Raw genomic sequence first — 22,469 nt, forward strand, 5'->3', positions numbered from 1 at the left:
AAAATGCTCCAGTTATTGAAAATGTGTGTGTGTGTGTTTATGGGGATGAAATACCTTATAGTGAATTATGGATTTAATGTGATGTGGCCTTAATGCTTCTGATTTGTTTTAATTCAAGTACATGACATAAATGGATGATACTTTGTTTTTATTACAAAATGATTAATGTTAAAGGTTTAAATAAAAAATTTTTTTTTAAAAAAGCCACTAAAAAGAAGCAAATATTGCCTCTTAATAAAGGAATGATGTTTTGATTAAGTGCATTATAACTCTATATTAGCTATTATTATTATTATTATTTCATCATCGTCATCATCATTATGAACGAGATGTATGGAAAACAGGAAGTATAAAACAAGTATAAACAATCTGAATTACTATTTAATGACACGCATACAACAATCTGGCAACCCAGTATTTTCACTTTCTCCAAATCGTGACTACGGAAGCCTGTACGCACGTTTTTCAGACACAAAAATGCAATTGGAAATGTAGTTCACTGGGGTAATGTAAGGACATATAGGATCAGTCTGTGACGTCACGTGTGCATATAGCTTTTTTCTCCCTGTAGATCAGAACACATATGAGTGACCTGCAGATTTTGGTCTTGTTTACGGCAAACATAAATGGATTATTCAACCCTACAGTGAGTATTTCATTCTTCCCATGTAAAATGTCTAGATAAAGATTTCCAAACTAGAATCACCCACTAGCATAAATTCATCTTTTTGAAGTTGTTATTATAAATGCTATTTGATCGAGCTATTATAAATAATAATAGAGTTTGTTTTTTTAATCTTACTTTGATTAAACATGCAGAAAATACCAAATGGAAATGTACCACTACCACAAACAATTAGGGCAATCCTTTTTTGGGATTAGTACGCTGTAAAATTATGACAAATGAAAATGTTGCTTCTGTCAAAAGCGTTTAAATGAGTGTGCCTAATGTTCCCTCGCTGTGTATAGTTATTAGTTTATTGCGTTCTCTGTGTGCTCTATAATGGGGATGTGTCTGGCAAGACGTAGACACATGGCCTACTTTTTGCGCACGTATGGAAACGAGGCGGTGGCTCATTTCGCTGTTGCTGTGCCAGCCTATGCGCAAATACATCACGGCGCTGGATAGGTCTCCTGGCATTGAGGCTGCGCCTGTGTTGATCATGCGATTGAGTGACGATGGGGAGTCATGTCTAGTCTATGCATGATCAGTGGCTCTGCACTCCGTTTCCCGCTGGAAAAAGAGTTGGCACTCGATAGCTCTGCGATCGACTCAGCGCCTATGCCCACAATGAATGGCTGTTTCCAGCGCGAGACAGACAAGGCGAGAGAGTGAAGGAGAGCGAGCGCGTTGGACTCCATTGAAACACGTTGAAACGGCTTCCAGCTAAGGGGTAAGTATCCCGCCTTCGAGTCCCCGCACTGGGTCATGCGAGGTTGCGTGACATCCGAGAACGGCGGGCGAGCGGCTGTCCTCGGATGTCCTGGCATTTTGGCTGAAATCCGATGGCTTGGAGATTTTGGGGGGTATTGTTTTGGGGAAGGTGTGCGGTGGGGGATGGGCACAGACTAATGATACCAACAAAAGTTTTAACCACTTTGCCGACCTCACTGATATGGCTGAACACTCGTGCTGGCAGATGTTCCGGAGTCATATCTGGCTCATTTAAAAACCTGATTTCCCGGACCCTTTTAATCTGTTAGCAAAACATCTCACATTTATACATTTAATTTGAAGGAACCACTTTGACCGTGATTGATGTTGTTGTGGCGACGAGTAGTTAAGGCATTTTCTTACTGGCGGTGTTTAGCTTACCCCCCTACTGTCAGCACTGGTTTAGTCTGGCTCGCCCCCAGTTCGTGCATTTGTCCCGGGATGACCTGTTGATGTCTATAAAATAAGATACGGTGGGTATCAAAACTAGCGCGAAATCGGTATGGGACATTAACTTTAAATTCCGTGTGCACTTACGTATTTTAAGGATGATAATGACAACAACAACCACTAGCTAGCCTGTTCCTCGGATCGTTAGAGATTCTGGAGCGTTGCGCTTGTGATTGAGTGGCGTGGTGAACGGGGCGAACCCTATTTCAGCGCTGCCGTGCTAAACAGCTCATCTACGGGTGCTCGAGACGGACCCGTCTAGGCCCGAGGATGTAGGCACGCATCCGCTCGATGCGGTGCATTGGCAAAGACGGGACAAGAGCGGCAGGTGTGCACCGCCTTAGCAAACATGGTCATTTTGTGTGATCAACGGTGCGTCGCTGCGTTTTCCCTCCCGCTCTGAACGGCTCCTCCCCGCTGCGTTTGTGCTCGCTCTCATGTAGGTGCTGCATTTCTCACAGAGTGGGTCATAGTGAGCGATTTTGCCATCATTCTTCACCCGCGGCCCGTGCCAGTGGAGAACTTCGGGCGGACTGTGAGATTGACTGACACACGGTTAGCCTGCCGCCGCCAAAGGCTCTTAAAACTGCTGCACTGTTTCAAGGTTTGCTGTTAATTTAACTATATTCTACTTATTTGTTCTGCATTGTTGTGTTAATAGTTTTGTCTCATATTTAATACTGCCATCACACAGTTTTGTCATCAGATGGAAATGTGGGGCTGAGCTGTTTCTTTTCATATAGCCTTTTAGTTATAAGCTTTGGTATAGAGTTTGTCATTGAGAATAACGGCATTAAATATTATTAGTAGGCTACCTATCACTGAAAGCACCGGTATATAACCCAGACGTCTGTTTGATGTGTGTTTACATCTGGAAGATTTATTTATTTTTTTTTTACATTGTTTGCTCATCTGCAATACGTCTAGGAGACATATTTCAATAAGTACGTCTCGTATGTCAATAAGACATTCAGCAGATGTCTTTGAGATCTGAATCTGCTATTTTTAAGATGTTTAGCAGATGTTAGTTAGATCCAGATGAAAAGATCTAAAACACACATCTCGGAGATGTACATGTGCTATCTGGGATACCTTTGAGCTCCAGATTTACCACTTTGTATACTAATCCCAGATAGCACATGTACATCTCCAAGATGTCTGTTTTAGATCTTTTCATCTGGAAAGCATCACAATCTAACTAACATCTGCTAAACATCTGAAAAAGATCTGATTTACAAACATTCTAAATCATAAACATCTTAAAGACATCTGCTGAATGTCTTGTTGACATCTGAGACATACTTATTGACCTACAGCTTAGAGACATATTGCAGATGAGCAAATAGCGTAAAAAATACATCTTCCAGATAGGCCTGTTGCGATTATTAAAAAGCCGTCTGATCACGGTTATTTGAGACAACCGTGATTATTGAGCATTCAAATTCCAATCACATTATAATGCCCAAATAAGGGAATTTTAAGCGAATAAACTGTATAAATCCTATGGCGCGTTTGTGTGTCATTCAGTTGAACTCCGAGTCCAAGCGTCACTGAGCTGCACCGAGGAGGTCAACCAGCTCCTGTCCTGAAAAAGCGGTTGAAGCACTCTGATGCGCTGAGGCCCGCGCCATACTCCCATGAAATATAAACTAGTGTGTAGTAAAACAAGTTTGAACTTTGATAGTGAATGCAAAGCGCTTCGGTTTCACTTTAATCGATTGTGTAATGGCAAAGGTTCCTGGTTCATACACGCTGTGTTAATGACACGCAGTGGCAAAGAGGAGACGCACGCTTACTGTATTTCTGTGGAGTGATAAAATGATTAAACAAAATCTCGAAGGTTTTGCTTCATGACAAATAAAGGCTTGTGGGTTTAATCAGAGCATTAAAATAGCGTGTGAAAGTGAAGAAATTAGGAAATAAATATTTTACTATCGCATAATATAATACAAATATAATAGAAATATATCTAAAAAAATATAGATATATATAAATTATACATTATTTAAAAAAAAAAATTAAATATGAGTTCAAAACCTTGATGTAGAATTGACAAACTAAAGTTGACCAAAAAGAGAGACATATTTTAAGTATTTAGAAATATTTTGATATTTAAAGCATTATTTTTCATGTCATTCATAAGTTTTTAAAGCCTTAAAAGGAAATCATAATTGATTCCTATTTTATTATTTGATTTATTTGAAGTTAAATATGTTAAAATGAAATCTTAAGGTGTACGAAGCACACATGCAGAAAAAAGCACACCTTAAAAAAATGACAATTAATCGTGAAAGCCCTTAACGAGATAATCGGCATAATCACAATTATTTGTTTGACAATTAATCATCAGCCAAATTACATAATCGTGACAGCCCAACTTCCAGATGTAAATACACGCACCAAATGGACATCTGGGTGATGTACGTGTGCTATCAGGGATGGGATTACATTTTCTATTTGTTTTTAAAAGTGTTATTGTATCGCCCTGCTGAAAAAAGAAAAACAGCAGAAAACAGCCTAAGATGGTTGGTTGGCCTTAGATGGTTTAAGCTGGTCTCTCAGCCTGGCCAACCTGGTGCTCAGCTGATCTCCCAGACTAAATAGCTAAGAAGTACCCAAAACCCCTCTAAAACCAGCCAACTGACCAGCTAAAAAGTTCCCAAAACCCCTTTAAAACCAGTGGACCATGCTAAACCAGCCTAAAGACCGGTCAACCAGCTTAGGCTGGTTTTAGCTGGGGGGGGGTTTTCAGCAGGGATATGTTCCAAAAACTATATGTTCACTCTGTGCGTGTCTACAGGTGGCTTCAGTCGCGAGTAAAGTCTTTAAAAATTAGTTACCCCCCTCACACATTGTGATAACTATACCTAGGGTGTCCCTCTCCTCCCCCACCCTTAAGGAAAATTTCTTAAATAAACCCTGGGCCTCTCAGTGTGTATGTGTGCCACTGCTCTCAGGCCAACTGTAAACAAGCCGTTTTGTCTGATGTCTATGGCTTGTATGTGTGAGTGCATGCAAGGGAGGGGGAGAGTTAGGGAGAGAGCCTGAAGTCAGACAAAGAGGGTACTTCTTTTACCATGAACGTCCTCCTATTGGTTCTGTGTGATGATCAGAATCAGTGATATTTATTGTGTGGTTTTATGAATGTAACATTTCCCCAGATGTTCTGCCTCACAGTCTGCTGTTTTCTAGGAACTGTCTAAACTTAATGTGCAAAGTATATCACATAGTCTCATGGCTGACTGTGCTGTGTGCGGGTAAGAACTGAGTGGCAGAGTTATTCTGAGATGGGGAGCTATTCAATGCACAGCCGTGTTTAGTTGACATGATCCGAGAGCTGTTTTTACACTACCAGTAGTCTACTTGTGATTGCTGAACAAGAAGCTATGGGTTTTGCATTGGTGGCAAAAATGTCAGTCCAAGAATTCTTGAAAAGTTAAGGAATACAGTTTTTATTCTGTAGGTACTCAGTTTGCTGACTTGCAAAATATATTTCCCATCAATATGAGTGCATTTGTTACCTGAAAAAAGAGGGAATCATAAGAACCGGGTTGTTTCTGTTGTAATAACAGTTTAAACTCCATAGTAACATACTGGACATCATATTAAATGTAGAAAGTGCAGGTTAACTGTTTACAATGAATTTCCTTTAAAGCAGGGCTGTAAGCTTTAATGATGGCTTTGCTCATGGTGTCACAGATAGCAGTAATAAGACTGACTGCAGTGTCAGTCAAAGCCCATTGTTTTCCACCCTCTTCCTCAACTATGACCTCAATCACTGATGTTTAGTATCTCTCTCTCTCTCCTCTCTCTCTCTCCCCCTCTCTCCCTCCCTGCTGTAGTACTGTAAGAGTGCCATTTTATCTCTGTCACAGCTGAATCACCATCTCATTCAGATTAGCAGTCACATCCCGCTCAAAGGATTTTCGAGTCTGCTCACCAACCTCCTATTATTTTCAGACTGAGGTTGGATGTTTAAGACTGGTCTGCTAAAGGTGTCTACAGGCTTGTCCCTGTGGTCTTATACAGTTCACCTTTAAAAGTAATAGTCTATTGCTAGTTGGCATTTGTATCATTGCAACAAATTGTATTGTTCAGTTGATATTATACTTCAAAATGAAATGATGTTTGCAGTAAATCTTCTGGGCTGAACTTTTATGCTCTCTGTTGAGATAATGCTGCTGACAAAGATCTCCTTCTTTCTCCCCTATCTGTCTTTCTTTCTTTTCCTCTGGTGCCTCTCAGATTTCTCTGGTGGTGCTGGCCATAGCGCCATGGCTCAGACCCTTCAGATGGCGATCCCAAACTTTGGCAACAATGTTTTGGAGTGTTTGAATGAGCAGCGCCTGCAGGGGCTGTACTGTGATGTGTCCGTGGTGGTAAAAGGCCACACCTTCAAAGCTCACCGTGCTGTGCTGGCGGCCAGCAGCTCCTACTTCCGAGACCTTTTCAACAGCAGCTCGGGCAGCAAGACCCCAACTGTGGTGGAGTTGCCCCCAGCAGTACAGCCCCAGAGCTTTCAGCAGATCCTGGCCTTCTGCTACACCGGCCGCCTCAGCATGAATGTAGGAGACCAGTTCCTGCTCATGTACACAGCTGGCTTTCTCCAGATCCAGCAGATTATGGAGAAGGGCACAGAGTTCTTCTTGAAGGTCAGCTCTCCTAGCTGTGACTCCCAGGGCCTCCATACTGAAGAGACACCTCCTTCAGAGCCTCAAAGCCCCGTAACCCAGACTGCTGCTGGAGTTGCGGCCAACGGAGGTAGTGGGGTGGTGGCTACAGTGACTAGTCGGCCTGCTTCCTGCTTGACCCCGCTGCCCTTGGTTTCTCGAGTGAAAACGGAGCAGCCGGAGGCTTCGCCCTACTCTGTGGTGTGTACACCGGTGGCCAAGCGGCTCTGGGAAGGAAGTAACCGGGAAGGCGGAGGAGGCTCGGGTGGATCGGGTGGAGGTGGGATGAGGAAGGCGGCTCGCTTCTCTCAAGAGATGGCACGCGGCAGCGCCATCCAGCAGCAAGGTAGCATGGGACTTGGTATGGGTCTTGGAATGGGCACAGGTGGCCACGGCGGCAGCACCAATGGAAATGGCAATGGCACAAGCAGTGCCACCCCTGAAGGCACCAGTCCAGGTACATTGAGTGCTTATGCCAGTGATTCACCCATCTCTTACCATGATGATGAGGAAGAGGAGGAGGTGGTGGATGATGGCACTGAAGAACAGTACAGACAGATCTGCAACATGTACACCATGTACAGCATGCTTAACGTGGGCGCTACAGGTGAGTCCATAGAACTGCGGCACGAAGTAAAACCCTTAACACTTAAAGGTGCACTCAGTAAAATTAATGTTTATGTTTGCTGACACCTAGTGACATAGATGCAGCATCTAGGGCTGGGAAAAAAATATATAGGTTATTTTCAAATTAATTGCAATTTTCATTTATTGATTTTTAAAATCACAAGATTGATCCTTTATTGTATGCCAGGGGTGCTCACTACGTAGATCGTGGTCAAACAGTTGATCGCAAGACAACTACTGGTTGATCTCGTTAACAGGTGATAAGGTAAAGAGAGTAGAGAGAGAAATTACACAAATAATGAGAATCTTAAAGATCACTTTATTTACTAATTTTTGTTCCCGGCACTATGACTGACTAACAGGCAGCTTATGTGTCTGTGGTTTATGTGCGCATGTGCTCTGAGAGCGATGATGGTAATGCAGACACATGCCAAAACTGTGTAAAATACACTTAAAAAAAATCTGTGAAAATGCCCGTCTTGGTGAGGGCTAAAAAAGCGGTCTTGTTTTTTGTTTATTTGTTAATTTTTTATCACTGATTGTTTGCTTGCTTGAAAACTTTTTGTTTGTTTGTTGTGGTGCCGAAATTGGTATTAAGAATCGTCAAATTGCTTTTTATATGTAAGCAAAATGGAACTTATAACTGAAACCCAAATTAAACAGTATCTAATCGAATCAAGAGCTTTTCAATCAGAATCAAATCAAACGAGAAATCTGTATTGATAACCAGCCCTAGGAGCGTCACACAAAAACAGAGGTTCTCAGTAACCGATGTCATTGTAAAAATGTGCTATTCTCAGTCAGCTATGATTAATTTATTCAGCGAGTGAAAACGTCCAATTACAAGGAATGAGTGAGATAGAGGAAGTAAAATTCAGCTGGTCAAATGCTCTCAACATGTCTTTATCTCATGCAAGTATCATTTTAAACATATTTTTCAAAAGTACTATTTTATTATAAAAAAAATGTGTTTTGTTTAAAAGTTTAACAATTAGAAAAAATAAATAATTTCTGAGTGCATCTTTAACAAGTGTGTCTGGAAAATTAGCACTTCCGAAACAAGCACTTCCTCTGGACCTGTTTGGCTTGTCATGCATACAGCCTCATGAAATTTTTTTTTTTTTTTTTTTTTTTTGGTTTCTCTTTTTAACAAGTTAACTATTCTCTATTGTCTTTTGTGCCTCTTAGATAGGAATATAATCATAGTTAAATTCACACTTTTTGTTAAATGCTTCAACTGTTCGGAACTCATTAATATTTTATCAGAAGGTCCTCTTATCTTCTCTCAGACGGCATGAAAACTGAATGTGTTCTGATGCATTTGGATTTCACAGGTCTTTTATTAGTCTCCGTCTCCAGAGCTCTGAATTATCTGTCTGTTTTTGTGAGTCAAAAGACTTTGAGGTTTAATCTTCTTGGCTGTCTAGACAGCATGCACTGAGAACATGTTTTTGTCTTCACATTCTGTTTCAGCTTGCCCTAAACTTCCTCCTTTTTTCCTCTTCTTTCTCCTCTTCAGCAGGTGAGCGTGTGGAGGCCCTCCCTGACCACTCGGAGACACGGCCCAGGATGCGCGGGCGACAGGATCTTGCCTCTCTCCCCGCTGAGCTTATCGCTCAAATCGGCAACCGCTGTCATCCCAAACTTTACGAGGAGGGCGACCCTGCAGAGAAACTAGAGCTAGTTTCAGGTCTGAGACCACTTTACTGTACTCAGCAGCACACCATTCCTGAAGTTCTGATCTTCAGTTCTTCAGAACCGCTCCCTGTGGGTCTCAAAGTACTCTTACTTATGTGCACTGAAAAGGTTATCATAGTGAATTCACAACAGGTGCACATGCACTTTTTTTCTTACCCCAGTTCTAAGCCGTGTTTTAGTATTGTGGTGTAAAACAGGCTTTATTGAATGCCTGTATGGCAATGGAGGCTTTTGTAAGTTGCACACTGTACAGCATGGCCTTAAGTGACTCCGAGCCATCCGACTGGCTCTGCTTAGAACGCATAACAGGAATTCAGCCAATCGCTGGAGCTTTATTTAAACAGCAGCTGCATATATAAACATGCAGCTCAAAGTGCTTTACAAATATGACAAAAAGAAAGCATATGAACAAGACCAGACATGAAGGAATAAAAACGTGGAAAATGAAATTGGAATTAAAGCAAATGAGAAGACTAATGATAAAAAGGTCTTTGGAAAGAATGTCATCAGAAAGTCATTAAAGATGAACAAATACAAAAGACCTGGAGTAATGTAAACCAAAAATGGAAATTAGACAAAAATACAGAAATTCCATAGTTAACTTAAAAGCATTGTGGAAAATAAGCTTTGAATGATTTTTGTAATTTTGTAAAAATATATATATATATATATATATATATATATATATATATATATATATATATCACACTGGCGGCCAAAAGTTTGGAATAATGTACAAATTTTGCTCTTATTGAAAGAAATTGATACTTTTATTCACCAAAGTGGCATTCAACTGATCACAATGTATAGTCAGGACATTAATAATGTGAAAAATTACTGTTACAATTTGAAAACAATTTTCAGAACTTCTTAAACTACTTCAAAGAGTTTTCATCAAAAACTCCTTCACATGCAGCAATGACAGCTTTGCAGATTCTTGCAGTTTGCAGTTTGTCCAGATACTCAGGTGACATTTCACCCCACGCTTCCTGTAGCACTTGCCATAGATAGATGGCTGTCTTGTCGGGCATTTCTCATGCACCTTACATTCTAGCTGATTCCACAAAAGCTCAATGGGGTTAAGATCCATAATACTCAATTTTCTGTTGTCCAATGTCTGTGTTTCTTTGCCCACTCTAACCTTTTGTTTTTCTGTTTCAAAAGTGGCTTTTTCTTTGCAATTCTTCCCATAATGCCTGCACCCCTGAGTCTTCTCTTTATTGTTGTACATGAAACTGGTGTTGAGCGGGTAGAATTCAATGAAGCTGTCAGTTGAGAGATGAGGTGTCTATTTCTCAAACTAGAGACTCTGATGTACTTCTTTGTTTAGTTATATCTGGGCCTTCCACATCTCTTTCTGTCCTTGTTAGAGCCAGTTGTCATTTGTCTTTGAAGACCGTAGTTTACACCTTTGTATGAAATCTTTAGTTTTTTTGCAATTTCAAGCATTGTATAGCCTTCATTCCTCAAAACAATGATTGACTGATGAGCTTCTAGAGAAAGCTATTTCTTTTTTTGTTGTTGCCATTTTTGACCTAATATTAACCTTAAGACATGCCAGTATATTGCATACTGTGGCAACTCAAAAACAAACACAAAGACAATGTTAAGCTTCATTTAACGAACCAAATACCTATCAGCTGTATTTGATATAATGGCAAGCGATTTTCTAGTACCAAATTATCGATTTAGGATGATTACTCAAGGATAAGGTGTTAGAGTGATGGCTGCTGGAAATGGGGCCTGTCTAGATTTGATCAAACATAACTTTTTTCAATTAGTGATGGTGCTGTTTTTTTACATCAGTTATGTCCTGACTATACTTTGTGATCAGTTGAATGCCACTTTGGTGAATTAAAGTACCAATTTCCTTCCGAAACAACAAAATCTGTACATTATTCCAAACTTTTGGCCGCCAGTGTGTATGTACGTATATATATTAGAGCCCGACCGATATGGGATTTTTGAGGCCGATACCGATTTTAGAGGTGGAATGAAAACAGACCTTTTCTATGTGGATTGTGCACCGATTTTGCACCGATATGACTATGCAAAGGTATTCAGAAGGCTGCTTTTTTTAAACATTTTTATCAAAGAATATTTGATATTATTGTTATACATTGTGAACCAATTCTAGAAATGAACACTGAGAAAATAAAGAATAAATAAAAATACAATAAATAGCTAAATAAACATCAGTACTATATGTTCAGTATCAGTGAGTTGCTGACCATTTAAATAAAGAATAAATTAAAATTATAGCTAAATAAAAATCAGTATTGTATGTTTAGTATCAGTCAATGGCAGACCATTTAAATAAATAATAAATTCAAATAAAATAAATAGCTAAATAAACAACAGTACTCTTTAGTATCAGTCAAATGCTGTCTATTTTAATACTGCCAATCAATTAGGGGCAGATTGTAAAACAAGAAGCATTTACACCTGCCGAGTCAAGAGAGATACAGCAGCAGTGGTGTTACACCATATTCTGCTATACAAGTTCAGGGGAATCTTTCAACGGTGGAAAACCAGACTTTTAAGTATTACATTTTGTAAATGCAATGACTGGAATTGTTCGGTTGAAGGAGGTACCAAACTGAGAATCCTGAACAAAACAGTTTGGTGAATACATGTTTACACATTAGCTTCCACTCAGCTGACAAGGTATGAAAGTAGCTACATGGTTAGCTAGTTAGCTATAAGCTCGTTGTCACAGAGAGTAAAAGATGGACGTTGTTTATTTACTTTCCAGCATTGCGTCTCACCAACTAGGTAACAACGTAGCGTGAAATCAACACTCAACAGACACTGCACCGTTGTCTGCTGAGCTGCAAAAAGTCTCTGATGCTTACCTTTCAATCTGCTATGTTATTGACTGCACTGACAAACTATAGCTGGCTAACATAGCAAACAGATGTGATCAACATGAGTGACATGGTTGTCAGGGACAGGGTTAACTTTATATTAGTTATATTGAAAAGGGAAAATGATGGGGTCATTGTTTATTAACTTTCCAGTATGCATTTCACAAACTAGTTAGCACCTTACCATGAAGATACTGCTTAATTCCGCACCGTTTAACTCCGCACTGTCTGTAGAACCAACGTCAGCTCAGCTCTGTAAACAATGGAGAAGGATCGCGCTCTGCTGGACAAACTACTTTATGACACCAATTCTAAATCACCACAAGCATTGTTTTCTGCATTATAAACTCTTACAAAAAAAAGAAATGTCCTTTCACTTTCAGCTGCTTTTATTTTCAGCAAAATTAACATGTGTAAATATTTGTATGAACATAAAAAGATTCAACAATTAAGACATAAACTGAACAAGTTTCACAGACATGTAATTAACAGAAGTGGAATAATGTGTCCCTGAACAAAGGAGGGGTCAAAATCAAAAGTAACAGTCAGTATCTGGTGTGGCCACCAGCTGCATTAAGTGCTGTAGTGCATCTCCTCCTCATGGACTGCACCAGATTTGCCAGTTCTTGCTGTGAGATGTTACCCCACTCTTCCACCAAGGCACTTGCAAGTTCCCGGACATTTCTGGGGGGAATGGCCCTAGCCCTCACCCTCCGATCCAACAGGTCCCAGACTTGCTCAATGGGATTGAGATCCAGGCTCTTCGCTGGCCATGGCAGAACACTGACATTCCTGTCTTGCAGGAAATCACGCACAGAATGAGCAGTATGGCTGGTGGCATTGTCATGCTGGAGGGTCATGTCAGGATAAGCCTGCAGGAAGGGTACCACATGAGGGAGGAGGTGTCTTTCCTGTAACGCACAGCATTGAGATTGCCTGCAATGACAGCAAGCTCAGTCCAATGATGCTGTGACACACTGCCCCAGACCATGATGGACCCTCCACCTCCAAATCGATCCTGCTCCAGAGTACAGGCCTCGGTGTAACGCTCATTCTTTCAACGACAAATGCGAGTCCGACCTTGACTCGTCAGTGAAGAGCACTTTTTGCCAGTCCTGTCTGGTCCAGCAAAGGTGGGTTTGTGCACATAGGCGACGTTGTTGCTGGTGATGTCTGGTAAGGACCTGCCTTACAACAGGCCTACAAGCCCTCAGTCCAGCCTCTCTCAGCCTATTGCGGACAGTCTGATCACTGATGGAGGGATTGTGCGTTCCTGGTGTAACTCGGGCAGTTGTTGCCATCCTGTACTTGTCCCGCAGGTGTGATATTCGGATGTACCGATCATGTGCAGGTGTTGTTACACGTGGTCTGCCACTGCGAGGACAATCAGCTGTCCTTCCTGTCTCCCTGTAGTGCTGACGTAGGCGTCTCACTGTACAGACATTGCAATTTATTGCCCTGGCCACATCTGCAGTCCTCATGCCTCCATGCAGCATGCCTAAGGCACATTCACGCAGATGAGCAGGGACCCTGAGCACCTTTCTTTTGGTGTTTATCAGAGTCAGTAGAAAGGTATCTTTAGTGTCCTAAGTTTTTATAACTGTGACCTTAATTGCCTACCGTCTGTAAGCTGTTAGTGTCTTAATGACTGTTCCACAGGTGCATGTTCATTAATTGTTTATGGTTCATTGAACAAGCATGGAAAACATTGTTTAAACCCTTTACAATAAAGATCTGTAAAGTTTTTTGGATTTTTACAAAATTATCTTTAAAATACAGTGTCCTGAAAAAGGGACGTTTCTTTTTTTTGCTGAGTTTATGTTCTGAAAAAAAAGTTTTCATATGTGCGCATATCGGAAAACATATACGCCCACATCGATATATCTGTGAAAGGCTAATATCGGTCAGGCACTTATGTGTGTGTGTGTGTGTGTATATATATATATATATATATATATATACACACTGATCAGCCACAGCATTAAAACCACCTGATTAATATTGTGTAGGTCCCCCTCGTGCCGCCAAAACAGCACCAACCCGCATCTCATAATAGCATTCTGAGATTCTATTCTTCTCACCACAATTGTACAGAGCATCTGAGTTACCATAGACATTGTCAGTTCAAACCAGTCTGGCCATTTTCTGTTGACCTCTCTCATCAACAAGGCATTTCCATCCAGAGAACTGCCGCTCACTGGATGCTTTTTGTTTTTGGCTCCATTGTAAGTAAATTCTAGAGACTGTTGTGTGTGAAAATCCCAGGAGATCAGCAGTTACAGAAATACTCAAACCAGCCCATCTGGCACCAACAATCATCCATGTGATTATCTAATCAGCCAATCATGTGGTAGAAGTGCAGTGCATAAAATCATGCAGATGCGGGTCAGGAGCTTCAGTTAATGTTCACATCAACCATCAGAATGGGGGAAAAATATGATCTCAGTGATTTGGACTGTGGCATTTTCACACACAACAGTCTCTAGAATTTACTCAGAATGGTGCCGAAAACATAAAAACATCCAGTGAGCGGCAGTTCTGCAGATGGAAATGCCTTGTTGATGAGGTCAACAGAATATGGCCAGACTGGTTAGAACTGAAAGTCTACGGAAACTCGGATAACCGCTCTGTACAATTGTGGTTAGAAGAATAGCATCTCAGAATGCTATTCTGAGATGCGGGTTGGCGCTGTTTTGGCGGCATGAGGGGGACCTACACAATATTAGGCAGGTGGTTTTAAGGTTGTGGCTGATTGGTGTACATGCACTTAAGCTCACATGGACTCCAACAATTGTTCAAAGTTGTACAAAACGTGATGATCCATCTTATCTCGGCATGATTTGTAAATGTTGAAGAGAAATCATGAGAATGTTATTGTCTTCAGTGAAAGCAAGGAAATCTGACCTTTTGTACAAAGGAGTTAAGATGTCACAATGTCAATGTCACAACTCAGAAATGTTATCCACTAGAAATAGTGGATTTTAAAAAGACTAAAATAAATTTAGTTATGGCGTAAAATGAAGAAGAAATAGGCTACATAACATTCAGTATGTAAGATTTCTATGTCTTGGTCACTAATCAAATAAGCAAGCAAACGTGTGACATTGACCATGATAACTACTTTGCACAAAAGGTCAAGAGGCTCTTTGGTCAAGATGATTTCCTTGGAAATCATGCTGAGATAATGTGTCATCAAGGTTTTAGGGTCTTTCAAGGTCCAATTCATCCAGTGAAATGCATAAATTATGAGAGAGAAAAAATACAAATAGTTAAACAGTGGTATTTTACATTTTCATAGTCATTGAGTACAACAGAATTTTATTCTGAGCTTTTTGTAATTTATTATTCATTCAAATTGATGAGTCATAAAGAGCTTGTCAAAATCTTTCATTATGTGTGATTTTGTATTTCTTGAGTACATTAATATGAAGAGAGAATCATATGATCATGGTCCACAGGCACCAGTGTGTACATCTCACGAGCTCAGCTGATGAACTGTCACGTCAGTGCAGGAACCAGACACAAAGTTCTTCTGAGGAGGCTGCTGGCTGCTTTCTTTGATAGGTGAGTCTGGGACAAATGGAAGTTTTCCTCCTAAATTGTGAAACCATAAGGTCTGCTGTAACTCTTTCTCGGTATGACATACAGGAGCACTCTGGCCAACAGTTGTGGAACTGGCATCCGTTCCTCAACCAATGACCCTAGCCGTAAGCCACTGGACAGCCGTGTGTTGCATGCAGTCAAGTGTGAGTTGCTGCTCTATTAAATATCAGATTCATAAGTTAAATAGAGATGTTCAGCTTGTAGCCCTAAAACCCGGAACAGTAAGCATTTTTTAAGTTATGGTTTCCTTCTGGAATTTCCAGTGTTTTATTTTTTTAGAATAGCAGTTTTCGATTTATGAGTAAAATTACTTGAAGAGACCTTCCCAGTTTATTTGACAACATAAATTACATAGCCATACTTCAAATGTGAATTTTGTATCGTTGTGCACTTTTTAAAATTGCTGACAAGTTCTAGATAAGGACTACAAAGGTTGTCTGATTCATCAAGCATGCAAACTCACATCATTATGATACTTGTAGTCCTTAATTAGCAACTTATTAGCAACTTATGTTTTGAAAGCACACAGCTGCTGTTTCCAAATTCCTGCTTGAGGTATGACTTTGTGTCATTTATGTTGTAGAACAAAAAGTGAAGTTCTCCTTAAGTATGATTAACCATAGACCTTATTTTACTCAAACTGCTGCTCAAAAAAACCCATGGCGAATAAGCCTTCCGGGTTGGCCTACAAGTTGATGTCATGACTGAAAGCTAACGTGTGTGATTTTTTTTTTTTCTCGTATGCCAGTTTAATATGCAGAGTCAACCACAAGTAAGCCATTTGTAATTTGTTTTCATCTAAAAGTGTAACACTGGATCTGTGGCTATATCAAAACTTTCCTCTGTTTAAGCAGCCCGTACTGCCTGACACTGCAATGTTGGCACGACCAATGGTGTGAGTGTTTGGCGGGCTGGGGGGGGGGGGGTTCTGGAATCTGTTTGAAAACAGTGATTATGTTGGGTTTAGGGGTGGGCACTATGAAAGAAATCTTATATCATGATATGAGTAATTTTATATCATGATAACGATATATATCACAATAATAATTTGTTCTGGAAAATCAATTAAAATTGGTTAATATGCTAAATAACCATGTTGTAATGCCTATTTTTGGACAATCTAGTCAGTGAATTAAATACTTTATAAATGAAAAATACTTCCTCTTATAATTTTCTCTTTATTTGGAACTTTACAAACAGTCAAAAAAATAATAAAATAAATTAAACCTTACCATAATGCTCAATTTTCCATTATGCCATATTTCAGTCTGATATGTTGTTGACCAGTATTATAAGTATGATAAACTTTACTCAAGAAATTCAAGATCTTTTCAAAGCAATGCAACAAAGAGTAATACATAAGAAATACACAACAAAAATAAACACTTCTTGCCCAAAATGCAAAAAAAAAAAAAAAAAAAAAAAAAAAAGGCAATTAATGCAGTTTATCTTTTGGCTTTCATAATATTCATTGCCGTGCTTCAATTTGAGGTGGGAAAACAGATTGCTTGTATTACCACGAGTGACTTATTGTCGCCGACACAGTTTGCAGATTAAATTTTTGTGCTCTGTGTTGGCTTTTGTGAACAAACACCACAGATGTCACACGTCGCACGTGTTCTAATAATAACAAGCTCCTCTTCATGTTCTTTACGTTGCTATCGATCAAATCAGCAATAATTCATGAAATGATTGAAAAGTACAGATGATTCAGGTGTCTGGATCACAGTGACGCTGCAGAGTCCTTGCAGAATGTGTCAGATCACGGTGGTCTGCTGCATCCTCTGCTATATTGCTTAGAATTGCCCTGCAAGTTTGAAATTGCACTTGCAATTTGTTCACACGTTTGCACCGTTGCCTGATCTGAATAATTCCTTTAGTAAATCGGCTGCTAAATCGGTGCATGCAAATAACCAGCGCTATTACTTGCCATAATTAATTCCCCCCTCAGTCTCACGTGAAGCCCTGCCCACTGATAAATATGATCACGCCGCGCACATGGATAATTACATATCGTTATATACAGTACACGATATAGCAAAATATCTATCGATTGACACTTTATATCATCTATATAACTGATCGAACTTACAGTTTCCCATAGCGAAATACTTACATTCATAGAATGTAACTCTGTCACCGAATATTTGTGATTTCAAACTCCAAATGTGAAAAAATTCAAAAGTAAACAAAACGCAAAAGGCCTTTTTGAATCTGCTTTGTTGCAAGCAAGCTTTTAAAACTTGTTTTAAAAACATATGTATATAGATACACCAGTTAGAAATGCCCTCCCATATGTCTCTGTCAACAGTTTACTGCCAGAACTTTGCCACCAGCTTTAAGGAGAGCGAGATGAACGCCATTGCGGCAGACATGTGCACTAACGCTCGGCGTGTGGTACGAAAGAGCTGGATACCCAAGCTGAAGCTGCTAATGGCGGAGGGCGATGCCTATGCCAATTTCCTCCCCGACAGCATCAAGATGGAAGCGGATGGCCTGGGGGCGGAGCCTAACTTTGAGACAGCGAGCTTGGAGGGCGGCGCTGTGGAGACCGGAGGGTCGTCGGGCGAGTCTCTGCAGGGTGTGGGCGGAGAATCCACTTTGTTTCAGTGAGTGGCCCAGTGAGGAAAGCCCCATTCCCTCTGCGCCCCACCTTCTACCCACCTCCCACTGCGTGACTCTGGGCTCTGCTGCTTCTGCCTGGGATGGGAAGGGAGAGTCGGGTAGGAGATTGGAGGAGATAGCACAGTCTATAAAGGGTAGCGTCAGGAGGAACTTGAGGGGTTTATGACGGGCACCATTTTCTTTTCAATCATTTTTGTTTTTGCTGAATAACCCTTTTTTGCACAGAAGATCCCCTTGCCTCCATACTCTGCAAATAAATATATAGTCACTGATTCTATACAAGTACATAATTAGGACCAGGAAAAGTTTTCCTGTCTCACAAACACACACATATGCACCTGCTCTACTGGAGGCTGAGGTTCCCTGATCTCACTGTACTGAATTTGAATGTATCCATTTGTAGCACCTGGCTATGTAAGACTAGCCGATTGTATTTGGCCCAAGAGAGACATGAAAAATGCTTGTCATAAGATCTAAAGAACGGCAGATGGAGAAAGTAGTGAAGGAGAAGTTGGTGGCATATTCTGTCTCTCATTCTGTCTAAAATGGAAAGAATTTGATAGCCTCCTCTCCTTCCATTCCTCTCAAAATAAATGTGGGATCGTAGTCTGCCACGTTCTTTGGTTTATGTCACCATTTTCTTCCTCTCCCCTTTCTGCTTGTTTCACTGTGTGTGTGTGTGTGTGTGTGTGTGATATAAATCCAGAGCTAATGAAAGATTACGGACTGTAAAGGATACAAATATATTTATCTGCTTGCACCTTTCAAGCACGAGAGAGAGAGGGATTGTTTTAAAATGTCTTTTTGTGTTTTTTTTTTTTGTTTTTTTTTGTACTTCAGTGTTTGTGAAGAGACACCTTGTTTTGGGGCTTTAAGTGGAAATAGTAAAATAATGAGGACTATTTTTGCATAAGGATTATCTTATATTTCAAAGACTGGTGCTTGGCTTGGATCTGGATGGCCCTCTTTTGTGATTATTTCCTATTTGATTGGCCCTTCAAACTGTTTGTTGCCAGTTTTGGCCAATGACATATGACTTTGGTTTGTTGATTGGTGCAATGGCTAACTCCAATACGAACTGGTTCTCATTGACAATGAACCGGTTGATTAATCAGAAGCAGGCAGATTCAACATGACTTTAAGAATTACTTTGTGTAGGACAAAAAAGAAGAAAAGAAATTGTTTTTAGTATGTAAACCTTTTAGCTTTCTTACCTCCCTCTACCGCACACAGAAACATGCATTTACAGCCCGAGGAAGGGATGGCGTGCTTCTTAATATTAGTCACTTTACTGTCTTAAGGTTTGGGCCTGACTTTGTGTGTTTGGGAATGGAGGAGGATTTACATTGCCTGTGTCCCAGGAGAGGAGGAGCAGAATGATTAAGCTTCTCTATGTTGCCCATGTCCCTGTTTGGGCAGCTGTGTGTGCATATGTGAGTGTTTGAGCCTGTGCTCGCTTAGGCAAGCATGTTTGTGTCCGCACAAGTCACCATCTGTATACATTCCTTGCACATATTTGGCACTGTGTGTTTGCATGTGGGTAATGTGTTGATTCGGGGATTTAAGGTATGTTTGTTTCTGTGTTTGTACATTGGCGGCACATCCTGTGCAGATGCTTTTAAGAAAAAAATTTACTATAACCAATGAACTTTTGCATATCCCAGATTTCCATCAGGATTTGAATGGGATCGCAGGTGATGTCTTAATGTCCGTTCAGGCATGGCTTTAAATGCACATGTCTCGCTAAAACAGAAATGTGATACTTTAGGCTATTTTAATATTTCATGCCCAAGTAGTGTGCGTGTATGTGTGTCTCTGTTGGGCCACTGATCTCCTGGGACACACAGCTGCCCCCTTGCTGATAGAGGAAATGAACCTCTTTGCACCTTTTCGGCGACTGAACTAGAGCTTTTTGCACCTTTTTTGTAGAAGAGAGTGGTGGATTGTGCACCTTTTTGTAGAGCATAATTGATGGTTTTGGGACTAAACTAGCGGATGTGTATGTGTCAGTTATCTGGCCCAGAACAGAATGCACCCCTTTGTCTGGGACCAGCCATGCTGAATACTGATGTAAATATTGAAGAGACTGTTGAACAGATTTTGACCACATTTTTTTTTAACAGGTCGTTTCTCTCTTTAATTGATGGCATACATTAGGTATTTTACCCCTCTTGTTTTAGCTAATGTTTACTCATTGTTTTTCTTTTATTTGCATAACCAGTTCTGGCTTACCTTCTGTTTGTATATCTGGGAATTGTAGTTCAGTTATTCCAGGCTTAAGAGTCGAAGCAAATAAAGTGAACTCCTGGCAAGTTTACTTCTTCAAGTGGTCTAGTTCAGGTTCTGATTTGTGACCTCATTTTTTCTGGACCAGAAAAAAATAATGCCTCTTGTGTAGAAATGTATAACATTGACAAGCCTGCGCAATTGATATCTGGGTTTGAAAATGTCACACAGACATTTGTTTCTCCATTCTTTTAACAGACCACGTGTACTGTATATACTTTTAAAAAATACTACTAATTCAAGTTGAAAAAGTTGACTTGCCAAGTTTTTTTAAGGATACAATATAGAGTTGTTTGACAGATGATAGAGTAATGAGTATTTTTTTCATTTCTTTGTATTGACAAAAGTGCTGGGAAGGTGGGGCCATGGTGAGGGACGTACTGGTGCTATGTGTGCAATTCTATAGATGTTAAAGGCCTGCTGGGTCATTGGTGCCTTTTCAGAAGGACTGTGGGAGATAGACTGCGTGTATCTCTGGGTGGGGCGGTGAGCAGTGGCGCTTTTCCCCTCTTCTTGCCGGCTATGACTGTGCCAGTGTTTATGCGTCCTCCATTTTGATGGCACAGATCACATATGCTGCATGCGTTGCTGGAGAGGAATCGCTGTTTCCATCCGCCACCTGCAGTCTGTGTGTTGTTACTGCAGCTTAGATTTACTACTTACAGACAACAGCAGGTGGTGTCATACCTGAGAAAGAAGACTTTTAAAGTCTTTGGAAGACTGAGAGTCACTACAAAAGATGGCCTTTTTCTAACTGGGAAGTTAAAGGTGATGTGTAATTGTTTTCAATGGGAAAATTATTTCCTTACTATAAGTAAACCATGTGTAGGTTGATTTTCCCTGAAAAGTGTAAACACTGTGGCTCTGTTTGTTTGAGCATCCCAACCAGCCCGACACAGCGACGTTGGTTCAACCAATGTGCGAGTTTGGGGCGGGAGTATCTGTTTGGCCAAGAAATGGAAGCGTTTTTTTTTTTTTTTTCTTGTGATTCCGTCTGGTGACACAAATAGTGCAGAAATCACTCACTTCACCAGAATTGTATATTATTATTATTATTATTATTATTATTATTTAGGGGAAACTTAGGACTTTTCTAGTTCCCCCTTGTCTAGTCCCCCCCCCCCCCCCCCCCCGCCCATGGTAAATAAAAGGTTTCTAATGAATGGATGGACCAGTGATGATCAAAAAAGGCCAGGATGTCCATATCATGCTGTCTGTCTGTCTGATCGGGGGGTGGAGAAAGAGTGTGAGAATTTAACCGCCCATTAATCTTGTGATTCTGCCATTCAGAACGTTGTAATACAGTCTGTTGGGGTAATGTACATTGTAGATCATTGTGAATTTGTAACCTGGCGGAAGTGAGAGAGTGTGGAGTGGTGTATGAAAAATAAGTGAACTTTTCTGAATGGTGACTTGTGTGTCTCTCTCTCTCTGCAAATGCAGAAATTGGGCCTGTCTGTTCTGGAGTGACCGGCTGGCTGTATTTGAAGGTTTTCCTTTGGCTTGCAGTTTTCGCTGCGTTTGTCAACCTAAGCCTCTTTAAACCAGAATGCAGCACTGCTATTCCACTCTAAATAACAGACATACCACATAAAGATACTCTCACCTCTTTCTCTGCATGTTGCGTTCTTTTCAGCATACCCCAATACTCTGCTTTTAGTCCTTCCCCAATATGAGATGATGATGATAACCCATTTCTGCAAATGTTTTGGTTAAGTAACATGCGATAGATGGACATCCCTATGTCTGGACATGGTGTCACGAATTCCAGAGAAATACAGACAGGATGGTGGGTGACATCAGCTCGCTTGAACACTCAAATACAAACAAACTGGTTGTGAACCTTTTTTTTTTACGATGCAGTGTCTCACTTTCTATGACTACATCCCTATACAAATCTATATATTGTATATTACATAGAAGCACTAATGAAGTTTGATTGTTAGTCGTGCACTCTCAGCATGAGTTGTAACCCATACCCAGCTGTGCTCATGCAGTGACCCTGTAATGCCAGTGCTCATCCACTCCATTCTGTCTGTGTTCAAAGTGCCAATAACTTTGTGAATCCCTAACTGTGACCCAATATTATCAAAAGTAATTGCACATTAACTACTGTATAAAAAAATAAAAAATAAAAAAAAAGATAAGATAAGAGAGAAGTCAAAGGATACAGCTGAATATCTTAATAAAAGTTTGTAACAAAGGTTT

At 40.4% G+C, this 22,469-nt stretch overlaps 1 protein-coding gene across 5 annotated transcripts; it reads left to right on the forward strand.

Moving 5' to 3' along the window:
• Positions 1-490: 490 nt before the first annotated feature.
• LOC127451695 (nucleus accumbens-associated protein 1-like) lies at positions 491-22,469 on the forward strand. Of its 5 annotated transcripts, none has more exons than XM_051716576.1 (6): positions 491-646; positions 6,131-7,162; positions 8,702-8,872; positions 15,206-15,311; positions 15,396-15,493; positions 17,662-22,469. In XM_051716576.1, exons 2-6 carry the CDS (start codon positions 6,160-6,162, stop codon positions 17,961-17,963), a joined length of 1,680 nt encoding a protein of 559 aa, XP_051572536.1. In that variant the 5' UTR covers positions 491-646; positions 6,131-6,159; the 3' UTR covers positions 17,964-22,469. The 5 variants fall into 5 exon arrangements, with proteins under 5 accessions (XP_051572536.1, XP_051572538.1, XP_051572534.1 ...); XM_051716578.1 differs by lacking the exon at positions 491-646 and adding an exon at positions 1,043-1,394 and having other exon boundaries at positions 8,705-8,872; XM_051716574.1 differs by lacking the exon at positions 491-646 and adding an exon at positions 1,045-1,394.

The sequence above is a fragment of the Myxocyprinus asiaticus genome, chromosome 14, assembly GCF_019703515.2.
Source record: "Myxocyprinus asiaticus isolate MX2 ecotype Aquarium Trade chromosome 14, UBuf_Myxa_2, whole genome shotgun sequence".
Taxonomy (NCBI): domain Eukaryota; kingdom Metazoa; phylum Chordata; class Actinopteri; order Cypriniformes; family Catostomidae; genus Myxocyprinus; species Myxocyprinus asiaticus.